We start from the raw sequence: 13,308 nt of genomic DNA on the forward strand, positions 1-13,308 counted from the left end.
TTATACATCCACTTAGAGGGCTGGGAAGGTAGCTCAGCGGTAGAGTTCATGCCTTGCAAGCATGAGGCCCTGGGTTTGATTCCTCAGCACCATATAAACAGAAAAAGCCGGAAGGGGTGCTGTGGCTCCAGTGGTAGAGCACTAGCCTTGAGCTGAAGAGCTGAGGGACAGAGCCCAGACCCAGAGATCAGGCCCCATGACCGGCAAAAAAACAAAAAACAAAAAACAAAAAATACATCCACTTAGAGATACTTGTGAGGTGGAAATCGGAAATATCACAGTTTAAGACCTGCCTAGGCAAAAAGTCAACTAATAAGCTAGGCGTGGTTTTGTACATTTGTGATCTCAGCTAGGCAAGAGGCATAGATAAGAAGACCCACAGTCTTGAGATTGGGGTCCAGTCTGAAAAGTGACTAACGCAAAAAAGAACTGGATTTGGGTCTGATACTATTAATAATTAGCTGAAGCCAAATAAAAGTAATTACTTCCTTGCTTGTTGGTCCCTTTAAATTCTTGCTGTGGAGAATCTGTTACTGCTATTGTGATGTTTCTTTTGGTTCTATGATTCTTAGAATTCTAAAAGTTAGCAGTCTCCATTTTCTCTTAGGTTTTTGAACCTTCCCTCTTAATGTGTGCCTTGTCTCTTCTGTCTTTGCCATACCTCTTCCCACCCTGCTTTTCCCTTGTCATCAAACTAAAATTGGAGAGTCTGTAAAATATTATTTTGTGATTTTGTTTTGTTACAGTATAAGCTGTAACCATGACTACCGAAGTTGGCTCTGCATCTGAAGTAAGAGACTCTGACCAATTGGGAGCAGATGCAATCAAGGAGAAAGCTAAAGAAGTAGCAGAAAATCAGAGAAATCTGTCATCTGAGCCCGAAGAGGAAAAACCATCTCCTACAGCTGAAAGCCAAAGTAGTCCACGCCGCCGTAAGAGAGAGAAAGATCCATCTGAGAGCAGGGGTATTTCTCGGTTCATTCCCCCGTGGCTTAAGAAACAGAAGTCATATAACTTAGTAGTGGCCAAAGATGGAGGAGATAAAAAAGAATCAACCCAAGCTGTTATGGAAGAACAAATCTTAGATAAAGAGGATTCCCTTCCGTTAGAAGAGAGACGGGCTAAGGGTGATGCTGAAGAAACGGTTCAGAGGAAGCATCAAGAGGTTAAGGTGGAGGTGAAGGAAGAAAAGCCTTCTGTGAGCAGTGCTGAGACACAGGTGTGTGAGAGGCTTGTTATTCAGAACCACATAGGGCAAAGGTCTTAAAAAAATACCATTTCTAGATGTCTTCTGTTGAGATCGTGCTTTAGCTCAATGAGACTGGAATATAGGTCTTGGATTGCTCTACTATAGACTTCCTGTCATTTCTTTAAAAAAACATTTCCAAAATAATAAAGCAAAACATTTACCATATTTATAAATATAAAACTATTAAGAAGTTCTTGTGGCTTCCTGTTCCTGACTCCTGTACGTTCTTTTAAACAGGATACTCTTTGATTTATTTAAGAATTCAGTGGGGTGTAAGTAAATTATATGTGTATATTTTGGTTATCTAATGGAGCCTAGCTTTTGCTATGGTATGAGATTTTATTCACTTCAAATTCTGTTATTTGAATGATACTTAACTTCTTGTTGTGGGATGCAGTTTCTTCTATTCATTTAATTCCCGAATTACCTGCCTGGTAAAAGTGGATAGAGGATAAAGAAAAATATCCTTTGTAGCATAAATTACAATTACTTTAAAACGTTAGGCTTGTAGTGGTTATAATCATAACTTAAAAATATTTTTGTGGTATTGTTTTGAATTTGTACTTGCTAGGCAGGTACAGTACTACTTGAAGTGTATGCCTTAGCCTCTTTTGTTTTAGCTTATTTTTTAGGTGGGAGTATTGTTTTGGCTTGGAATTGGTCTCAGACTATGATCCTCCTGTACCTATACCTTCCACATCCTCCTGTACCTATACCTTCCACATAGTTAGGACTACAAGTGTATACCACCTCCCCTGGTTTGTTTGATGAGATGAATGTCTAACCGTTTTTGTTTGGGTTGTCTTTGAGCCATAATTCTTTTAAGTAGCTGGGATTATAGGCATGAGCTACTGTGTCTGTCCCACAAGGTCCTACTCCCCCCAGGTTAGCTGTTTAATTTGAGTTTGCCTGGAATGTGTTGTGTAACTCAGGCTGGCCTCTTAAACTCATTATCCTCCTGCTGTAACCTCCCAAGCGCTGGGGATCCTAGATTAATGCTACTACTACATCTCGTATTCACAATTTTCCTTTTGGAAAATACCTAGCATGTATAAGGCTCTGGGTTTGATGCCTAGCATAGCAAAAAAACTCCAAAAGAGCTGGGTGCTTGTGACATCCCTATAATCCTAACTATTCTAGAGAATGAGATATGGAAATTGGGGTATCAGCTCTGGTAGAAAAGTCTTACCGTCTAATTAATCAGCAAAAGCTGGAAATAGAGGGGTGGCTTAAGTGGTAGAGCACCAGCCTTGAGTGAAAAAGCCAAGTGTGGAAGTGCATACCCTAAGTTCAAGTGCCAGTGCTGGCATAAAAACAAAAACAGCAAAAGAGATTTTCTTTTTGATTGTTAACTTGTTCAGTTTGGTTAACTTTTTCATGAACTTGATTTTTTTTTTTCCCTCGATAGCCTGCTGAAGAAGTAAAGGAGGAGAAAGAAGAGGAGAAGGTTAAGGAAATACCGATTGACAAATCTGAAGGAGAAGCAGCAAAAAGGGAGACCAAGGAAGTGCAGACCAATGAGCTGAAGGCGGAGAAGGCTTCCCTGAAAGCTACCAAGAAGACCAAAACTGTACAGTGTAAAGTGACTCTCCTAGATGGCAGTGAATACACTTGTGATCTGGAGGTGAGACAGGTTGCTGAATGGAGAGGAGAGCTCTCTGGATGTGTGGCATGAAAGTAATCTCTTCTTCTTTTTGGCACAGTACAGTGAATATAGTTCCTGGATACCAGTCTGTTGTAAATTTGCATTTAAACAGCAGCAATATAGTATCAGTCATTCAGGATAAGCATTGATGGTTTCTGCCAGTGTGTACTCACTGCTCATGTATACTGTGCTATGATTGTTCTGAATGGGCATTAAGCATTCAAATAGTATTTCTAGATATGGGGTCATTTACTTGAGAAATAAAATTCATTTTTTTTAAGCGCCATTGGATTTTAACTCAGGGACTTGTGCTTGCTTGGCTTGCTTCCTTGGCACTTGAACCATATCTCTAGCCAATTTTTTGCTGATTAATTGGAGATATGTACTTGCATACAATCCTATATATGTTTACTTGTACATTTATAAATTAGTTTTAGCTTATATATGAGAGAAATGTGTTCTTTGTCTCTCTGGGCCTTACTTACTTAAATATTTTTCTCCCTCAGGTCCATAGATTTTTTGCAAATGATGTAATATACTTTTTTCTAATGGAGGAGTAAAATTCCATTATGTATATATACCACATTTTCTTGATCCATTTGTCCACTGAGGGGCATCTGGGCTGTTTCTGTTCCTTGGCTGTGGTGAATAGTGTAGCAACGAACATGGTTGTGCACACGACTTTATTGTATTATGATTTGTAATCTTTTGGATAAATGCCCAAGAGTGTGGTATTGCTGGATCATAGGGTATGTTTAGATTTTTGAGGAATCTCCATACTGTTTTCCAGAGTGGTTAAACAAGTTTGCCTTCCTATGAACAGTGTAGTAGTAGGGTTCCTTTACCCCCCACATCCACAATGACATCTGTTGTTTATATTTTTGATGATGGCCATTTTGACCTGGGTGAGATGGAATTTCAATGTTCTTTTTAAATTCACATTTTCTTAATGGCCAAAGATGTTGAGCATTTCTTCATGTCTTTTGGTCCTATTTACTTCTGAGAAGACTATTTAGCTTGTTTACTCATTTGTTAATTGAGTTTTTGATTATTTCAGGGCTTAGTTTCTTCAGCTCTTTGCATATTCTGGATATGAGACCATTGTATGATGTGTAGCTTTTTAGCTTGTATGTATGTCCTTTGCTGTGAAGAAACTTCTTGAAGACTTTTTCATAAATTACTTTTCTCAATTACTTTTAGCTTATGTCTTAAAGTTGTTTCCCTCTTTCCTTCTGGAAAAGCCTGGATAGATTAGGGATTGTCTATTGTAGACTTTGCCTTTAAAAGCTGTCATTGTTTTTGTGAAGAAAAGACTGTGAGGAAAGACTGAGAGTTGGAAGTAGTTTTTTGTTGTTTGAATCATTGATTTGATTTCATTATACTTATCGTCCCCTTTTTTTTCTTGATTAAATTTTAGTCATTCACATTTTTGGTGTAAATAGTTTATTTTATCTAATTTGACAAGTTGATTTGCATGAAGCTTTTCCTAGTATTCTCATCTTAGGTATTCCGTTTTGATTTCTCTTAGTTTCTAGTGCTATTTACCTTTTCTTTTGATAACCAACAACTTGGTTTTGTTATTATTTCTTATATCTTTCCTATTTTGTAACATTATGTTTCCTTTTATTTTTCTTTTCAAGATTACCTGCTCTTGAGTTTAATATTTAAACAATTGTTTTTATGGTTCTAATTTTCCCTTCAAATACATTTTGTTGATTGCATTGATTTGAAATATAGTGCTTTTATTGCCTCTTAGTTCATATTACTTTTTTATTATAGTTTTTGCCCTTGGGAATTTTAGGTGCACAGCGCTTGCTTGTGTGTGTGTGTGTGTGTGTGTGTGTGTGTGTGTGTGTGTGTGTGTGTGTGTGTGTGTGTGTGTGTGTGTGCGTGTGCGTGTGCGTGTGCGTGTGTGCGTGTGTGTGTGTGTGTGTGTGTGTGTGTGTGTGTGCTTTTATTTTCTTTTTGTATTTAGGCTTAAATTCAGGGTCTTGAACTTGCTAGGTAAGTGCTCTACCATGAAAATGGAATTTGGAAACTTTATTTATGCTGCCCATGGCAGATACTTTTCGGCCAGACCCTTACCTGAATTCTAAGTAGGGATTCATATTTGAGCATCAGAAATAATCAGTATCCTTACAGTTGTTATAATAGTGTAAAAGTTCTAAATTGCATTCACTTTTGTGATGAGTGCTCCCTTTGTTTCCTTCCCAGTTTGGTTTTCTACTTGTTTAGTATCATTAGTTTGGATCTGCTACTCATCAGACCTGCTCTATTTCCCCTTCAGCAGTGTGGAGTCCAGAGGATAGCCATCATGTGACTCGGTGCTCTCCTGCTTCCCTGTTCTAGTGCTGGGCTTAGATAGATTGGGTGATGTGCTGAAGCTGCTTATCTGTTTCTGTTGCTCCACTCCGGAAATCAGTGTCTGAGTACTATTTGTGAAACTGTGTTGTGATAAACAGTAGCTATTAGTGAATTTGTGAGCTTTCAAGGAAGGCTAAGTGCGGTCTGAGAAATAAATACTTTGGTTTGGGAGAATAGATTTGTTTCAATTCATTTATTGCCACTAAAGATTTTTTTCTTGTCCCTTTTTATATGAGTGCTGGTACTTTTTTTCCCCAAATAAATAGTGTCTAATTTTTAATCAAAGATTATATGGCATGCTCACTGAAGGAGAACCTAATTATCTTCATTTATGACAATTACAACAATAGAGAAGAAGCCATAAGCAACATAACTTCTGCAGAAAGTTGTTGAAGATAGAATGGCCTGATTTATTATATAACTTTTGGAATAAGGATAGTCTAGAAAACCCCAAATGAAAATTTGAGATTAAAACTAATCTGTACAACAAAAATGGAACTGGAAGTATTGATCCAGAGGCTGTAAAGTTATTGGTATATAAGATCTAGTGAGGCCATGATGCTATTTGTATTCAGAATATGTTAAGTAGCTGTACAACTGTAGTAACTGATCAGGGACTTCTTAATTCACCACATTGGTTAAGCTACACGTGGGTATTTTTATAGACCAGAAAGCTTCAGGTTTATAGCCAGGCATCTGTGTCCTAAAGCCACTGTCTCAAATGAGAAAAGAAGAGGCAAACCACTGTTGTCTCCTAGTCTTATATTTGTTTTTTTTTTTTTTGTTGTTTTTTTTTTTTTGTCGGTCATGGGGTTTGAATTCTGGGTCTGGGCGCTGTCCCTCAGCTCTTCAGCTCAAGGCTAGCGCTCTACCACCTGAGCCACAGCGCCACTTCCGGTTTTCTGAGTAGTTTATTGGAGATATGAGTCTCATGGCCTTTCCTGCCCTTGAACCGAGATCTTCAGATTTCAGCCTCCTTAGTAGCTAGGATTTACAAACGTGAACCACCAGCGCCCAGCCGGATCTCAGACTTTTTTGAGAAACACTTTATTTTGAATGTTATGTATTTATTTTTGGTGCTGAGTTTTGAACTTGGACCTTTCACTTTCTAGGTAAACACTCCACTGCTTTAGCCAGGGCTGTAGTCCTCTTTGCTTTTATTATTTTTCAAATAATGTCCCAACTTTTACGCCTGGGCCAACTTGACCATAATCTTTATACTTGCTTTGTATACTTGTAGCTGGGATGACAGGCATAGAACACTATGCCTAACTTTTGTTGTTGAGATATGGAGTCTTATGAACTTTTTGTTTGGGCTCTCCTGAAACTGTAATCTTAAGATTCCTCCTGAGTAGGATTACAGGTGTGTTACTGCGCTCACCCAGAATTGTTTTATAATGTATAAAAATTTACATTTGTTATTTGACATTTTTTGAGTTATTAAGGATATGTGACAAGCTACATTGTTATCCAATTTTAAATTGTGAAGGATTTTAATTAATCTCCTGAATTCTGTATTCTGACAACCAGGAATTTAGGACTATTGGCAATATAGCTGTTGGAGGAATTTATGTCCTTGATGTATTAAACCAGTGGGACTTGCTTCTCTAAAGTATGGGAAGATTTAGCTGAAGCTAAGGATATAAAGTCAGGACATCTATGTTTACTTTTCTTTTGACTCTTTGTATGTCTTGGGAAAGTCACTTCCTGTCTTTTCTTCTATTCTCAGATTGCAAAGTAAGAATGAAAATATTTGCTTCCTCTATTCTAGGACTTAGCTAGTTTTATTACAACTGATAGGTGTGTATGTTTTAAGTCTGAAAATAAGCCTGAAAACTTCTGAGCTTCTGTAAGCGTAAGTGAATGTACATTGTAAGAGTCAGTCACATTTTTGTTTAGCATCTGAAATCTGTTCCTACATTTTTTTTTTGTCTGAGAATTGAGGGCATTGTTTTTGTCCACATAGGAATGTCAGATGTCAGAACCACCCCCCCTTTTTTTCTTAGTTGAATAAACCCATCATAATATCAGGTTTTCTTCATCAGTGTTCTGATGATTCAAGTATTAAACAGAAAGCAGAATGTATCAATTCTTCTGTTGTGTTCTGGGGTTGGAAATAAAATTTGATAGCTTCACCTTCTAGCGTGTTTTCTGTATTTGCCTGTTTTCTTTAATTTGCTCCCCCAAAATATGCTTTTCAAGCTGACCCACGTTTTCTCGTTAAATAATTTCAACTATATATTTATAGAGGATCTGGAAACTATAACTGTAAAATCTCATAAAACAGTGACAGATTTATATTATGATTTAAGAATTGGGAGTAATTTAACTGGCATATATTATCTGTAATTTAAAATTTAAGTGACAGAGGTACAGTTGGAATGTCTCTGCCACGCTGTCTATCCATCTATCCCTTTGGCTTAAAAAAAATTAAAAATTTAAAGTGGCAGCTCTGTCCAAGGAATTTTTAAATGAGGAAAGGTGCTATGTTTTGAGACTGGTATCTTAGTCTAGCCTGAAGAAAAGACATTCATAACAACAGAATTAGGCTTGGCCTCTCAGTGACATCATATTTTTGATAGGCATTCAGAGTGTTAGGAGTGTTAGGGCTCTCAGGTCTGGTTTAGAATACTGCTGACTTTGTGCATCTTCCTTTGCCAACCATTGGTGGTCTGGCCAAGCACATGCTGAATTGTCTTCCTTTAAAATTTCTGATTATATAATATGTCTTTGCCTTTACCAGTCCACATGATTCCAAAATGTCTCTTAATGTTCAACTCAGGATGCCCCCCCCCCCTCCAACTTGTTTGTGCCATTAGTTTGGTAATTAATCATGTACTGTCCTGTGAAAGAACTCTTGTATTATATTGTAGAATGACTAAGCTCTTGTATTGTTGCCTGGTTTTTCTCATGCTTATATTCTTTCCTCACTTGGATTGCTATTAGTTCCTTGACCCAAAGAACCTAATTCTTATTTCCTCCACAGGGAAAAAGCAATGTGCTTTGCTTAAATGACTTTTCACTGAAAACAATTTTTAGTCTTTCTTTCTCCTTTCTTGTGTATTTGTAAATTTCTTATTCTTCTATCTAAGATATACCACAGCATTTGCTTATTTATAATTTTAATTTTTCTCTCCAGTCAAAAAAATTACTAAATATATAGAGCTACCTTTCCCTTCAGATTACTCCTTCCTCCTATCATTTTCTTTCTTGTTAATGCTTAAAAATAAAGCTGGGCACCGGTGGCTCACACCTATAATCCTAGCTACTCAGGAGGCTGAGATCTGAGGATCGGGGTTCAAAGCCAGCCTGGGCAGGAAAGTCCATGAGACTCACTCTTATCTCCAATAAACCACTAGAAAACCGGAAGTGGTGCTGTGGCTCAAACAGTAGAGCTCTTGCCTTGAGCTGAAGAACGCAGGGACAGTGCCCAAGTCCCACGATGGCCAAAAAAAGAGGCTAACTTCTTTTGAGAAATACTTCAAGGCTGTAAATAAATGAAAATAAAGGGTTACATTTCTATGAAAGGAAGTGAAACCCTAGGTTGGATAGCAGTGTCAAAGCCAGTATGTTGGTCTTGACCCTTGAAGGCTGTCAAGAGGCTAGAGATGATGTGTGGTATAGGTTCCCTGAAGCAGAGTTCTTTTACTTTCTTTTGAGCGGCCCCAACATCCCATTCCATGTTCCTTATAGGGATGTGTTGGGTTGAGGAGAATGTAAGTAGTATCTTAATCCTTGTCCCATTTTCTCTAATAATGTTTACTCTTCTGTTGAGCCAATTGCAGAATGATGGAGTTTTTCATTTCTAAAGCAGTCATTTTTCTTGGTCCTTGAGCTTGACCTCGGCCCTGTCCCTGAGCTCTTTCACTCAAGGTTAGTGTTCCACCACTTTGAGCCCCAGCTACACTTCCGTTTTCTGATGGTTAGTTGGAGATAAAGAGTCTCACTGATTTTCTTACCTGGGCTGGCTTTGAACTGTGATCCTCAGGTCTCAGCCTCCTGAGTAGTTCTGGTTTCAAAATACAGGGGATTACCTTTTTTTTTTTTTAAATTTTTTTTTGTCAATGAATTGGTACTTGAAACAAACCTCACACTTAAAGGTTACTATTCTGATTAGCCATTGTGACATAAGTTTGAAGATAACCATCTCTTATTGGATTTTGTCACACATACTGTCATGTGTGCTAATTGTTTGGTGACTTGCCCCTTAATTAAGTTTTTACTTTAACCAAAGATTGGTAGTAGAATAGGATCAGATCTCTGTTTTGGAATGAAAAACTGCTTCAGGGTTGAAGTATATTAAAACCTGGAGGGAAAGGTTAGTTTCAGAATAAAATGTGTGCTTTAAAATCTTTTTGGGTACATTTTTTTCACCCTCTCAAATATGTTGACATTGTAAAAAATAGTTCCAAATTCTTGTCAAATGAAGGGGTGTGATATATTTAATCTGTCTTCCAACAAAACCAAAATATCTTTTGTTAGTCCACCAAATTCTAAATCTGCCTGTGGTCATTAGTGATTTATTTACTGTCTCCCTCATTATTGCTCTCTTTCTAAACACATTAAAGAAGTTGCTGACAATTTTTTAGCTTTTGTCAAGAAATTCTGCCATTTCTACTATGCTTTAATCCTTCCTCTTTCGGCTCACCTACCCTTGACATGCCAGAGGGCAAAGGACATGAGTATTGGGCCTGTGTGTGATGTTGGGTATATCTCAGAAAAGCTGCAGCAGGGCTGTGATTCTCTTCACTCAGTCTGTTCTCGAGAAGACACATATGGCCAGTGGCCCCAACGTTATCCATAGCATGTAGAGCGCTGAATCTTGTATACCAGCACTTGGAACTTACAGAAATTGAAAGCTCTTTTAGAATCTATTAAAAACATTGGACTAAAGCCAGGTGCCAGTGGCTCATGCCTGTAATCCTAGCTACTCAGGAGGCTGAGGTCTGCAAAGCCAGTCCGGGCAGGTGTGAGACTCTCATCTCCAATTAACCACCAGAAAACCGAAAGTGGCACTGTGGCTCAAGTGGTAGGGCGCTAGTCTTGAACTGAAGAGCTCAGGAACAGCACCCTAACCCAAGTTCAAGTTCAAGCCCTACCACTGACAAAAAAAAAAAAAAAAACAAACCCCATTGGCCCTCCCCCACAGTATAACCCCTGCTTTCACTGTATTTGATGTTGGTATAATTTGTGGAGGGGAAGGGGAAAAACAAGTCGTTTAAATAAGGAAACAGGTGGACCCATTGCAACAATGAGAAGTACAAGTTATCATGTTGAAAACGAACTTTACAACTTTGGTGGGGGGGGGTGGGGGGAGGATTGGGTGGGGGGATGGGGAGAAGGGATTGGAAGGGGAAACAAAGGAGGAGGCTACAATGCTTGATAAGAAATGTACTCATTATCTTGCCCATGTAATTGTAACCCCTCTGTACAGTTTTTTCACAATTAAAAAAAACCCATTAGATTATTAAAAAAAACACAAAACACCTTTTCTTCCTGCAAGGGGGTTACATGAATTAAAGCAGTGATAAATGGTCTATCCAATTGATACTTTACTATCTAATTAACCACATTCTGAAACAGTTATGTAAAAAGATGCCTCTTAATATTCTGAGGACACTAATATCAAGACAAAAATGTCTATTTTATCTTTAAATGATCTGTATTTCATCACAATGTTCCTCTTTCACAAATGTACCATCTCAGCCTGTTTTGAGGATGAGACTTAATTGTACAACCATCTAGTTATTCACACAGGAAGAAGCTTAATCTGTGTTTTAGCATGACCTGCTTGTTATATTCATTGATGTATTATTCTGTGTATCTGTCAGCCAGAATTTGTGAGTCAGATTTAATGTACATCAGATAGAAATGCTATAAAAAGCTGTCCTCTGTAGCACAGAAAGACTGTGTGACTTAAATGTCAAAATTGATTGTAGTAAATAGTTTTGGAATCTGCTAGCTAGCCTTGAAGTTTGTTTACTTACTGTTTGTGAAATAAGATCTAATGGAATGGTGCCTATCAATTTTTGTTTTCATACTAAGTTGAACTTGGGGCTTTGAGCTTGCTAGGCAGGTGTTGTACTACTTGAGTGACATTGCCAATCCTGCCTCCTTTCTTCTTTTGGTTATTTTTCAGACAGGGTCTCACATATTATTTTTGCCCAAGCTGGCCTAGACTGCATCTTCCTACCTAAATCTCCACCACAGCTGGAATTATAGCCATGAATCATCAAATCTGCCTGGTTCGTTGAGAGAGGGGGTTGAGATAGGGTTTTCCAATTTCTTTCTGTCGTCTCTCTTTCTCTCTTTTAATTACTCTCTCGTTTGTCAGTCAAGGGGCTTGAACTCAGAGCCTGTGTGCTGACCCTGATCTTTTTTGCTAAAGACTAGCACTTTACCACTTTGAGCTACAGCTTCACTTCTGTTCTTTTGATGGTTAACTGGAGATGAGTTTCATGGCAGCTGGGTACCAGTGGCTCATGACTATAATCCTAGCTACTGTGGAGGCTGATACCTCAGGATCAGGTTCCAAGCCAGCTCTGCAGGAAAGTCTGTCAGACTCTTATCTCCAGTAAAATCACAGAAAGAACTGGAATGGTGCTGTGGCTCAGGGACAGTGCCCAAGCCCAGTTCAAGCTCCAGGATGGGGGGGGGGAGAGGGGGCAAGATAATAGGGGAGAGGGGTAAGAGGAAAGAGAGAGCGCGAGAGCACAAGAGCACAAGAGTGCAATAACGCGCGCCTCATGGCCTTTCCTGCCAGGGCTGACTTTGAACTGTGATCCTCAGATCTCAGCCTCCTGAGTAGTTGGTATTACAAGCGCGAGCCAGCAGTACCCAGCACGTTCTCCAATTTCTTGAAGCTTTCCAACTTAGGTTTTCTTAGATTTGTGATATCCAATTACTCCTTTGTAATGCCTTAATGCTTCTTGTCTACATTTTTTCCTTTTCAAGTAAAAATTCTTGGTTTTTTAAACCTAGTAGGTAAGCAGCTAAATAATGAGAGTCAGCAATTTGAGTAACTTTCATGTGTGAACAATTACCTGTACTCCCTTCTAAGATATTTGCATTTTAAAAATAGACTTACTGACTTTCATAAGGAGTTTTCATGTCCTAAGCTGAAGAATTTCTCCAAAAATTTCAAGAAAAATGAAAAAAAATTAAGACAGTTGAGAGGAAGTGGATCAGTGGATTCTTACAAGTAAGGTAGCAGTTTGGGGAAGCAGGTCTCAGAAACTGCTTCTGCTCTGGAATCTCCATGTTTCTCTCTGATGTACAACAGTATATTGTGTGTGTGTGTGTGTGTGTGTGTGTGTGTGTGTGTGTGTGTGTGTTAAGAATGTGTGTGTGTGTGTGTGTGTTAAGAAAAACAAGTCCTTAAGGATTCATTCACCAGCTCATATTCCCCCAATGGTGAACAATGACCTCCTTATCATATTCTTTTTTGCTTTACTTTAATTTGTTAATCATCTACTGGGCATGAAAATCTTTTACTGGAAAAAAATGTCAAGCTGAATGGAAGCACTGTTGCCTCAGAGCAGTGTGTAAAAATGGAAATATCTTGAAATGCATTTTTCTAATCAAATTGCCCAGAATTTGCTTATTATTTAATGTGAGAGTCTGAAATTCAGTGGTGAGAGGTACAAGAAATGCGTAGCTGCTAAAAAAAAAAAAAGTTGTATCAAGACCCTTTAGTATCAGATTCTCCCTCCTCTGCTTCATAATCATCATAATTGTTTAAGTGACTTATTTTATTCTGTACTTCAACCTGACTTCCACGTTGGTATTTCTTTCTTTCTTTTTTTTTTGGGTCTGGTCATGAGGCCTGAACTCTGGGCCTGGGCGCTGTCTGTCCCTTGAGCTCTTCAGCTCAAGGCTAGCGCTCTACCACTTGAGCCACAACACCACTTCCAGCTTTTTTCTTTTTTGCTTATGTGGTGCTGAGGAATGGAACCCAGGGCCTTATGCATGCAAGGCAAGTGCTTTACCACTGAGCCACCTTCCTAGCCCAAACTTTGGTCATTTCTTAAAGAAATAGCTTCACCAGGCC

General features: G+C 38.5%; 1 protein-coding gene across 23 annotated transcripts in view; it reads left to right on the forward strand.

The window, feature by feature from the left end:
* Positions 1–13,308, forward strand: part of Epb41l2 (erythrocyte membrane protein band 4.1 like 2) — a 170,268-nt gene that overhangs the window by 78,811 nt on the left and 78,149 nt on the right. For all 23 annotated transcript variants that reach the window (XM_070010191.1, XM_070010185.1, XM_070010195.1 and 20 more), the window contains exons 2-3: positions 747–1,219; positions 2,658–2,873. In XM_070010191.1, the coding sequence (XP_069866292.1) occupies positions 761–1,219; positions 2,658–2,873 (675 nt within the window). In that variant the 5' untranslated portion in view covers positions 747–760. The remainder of the gene's footprint in view (positions 1–746; positions 1,220–2,657; positions 2,874–13,308) is intronic.

The sequence above is a fragment of the Dipodomys merriami genome, unplaced genomic scaffold, assembly GCF_024711535.1.
Source record: "Dipodomys merriami isolate MVZ:Mamm:240054 unplaced genomic scaffold, mDipMer1.0.p SCAF_8, whole genome shotgun sequence".
Lineage (NCBI taxonomy): Eukaryota > Metazoa > Chordata > Mammalia > Rodentia > Heteromyidae > Dipodomys > Dipodomys merriami.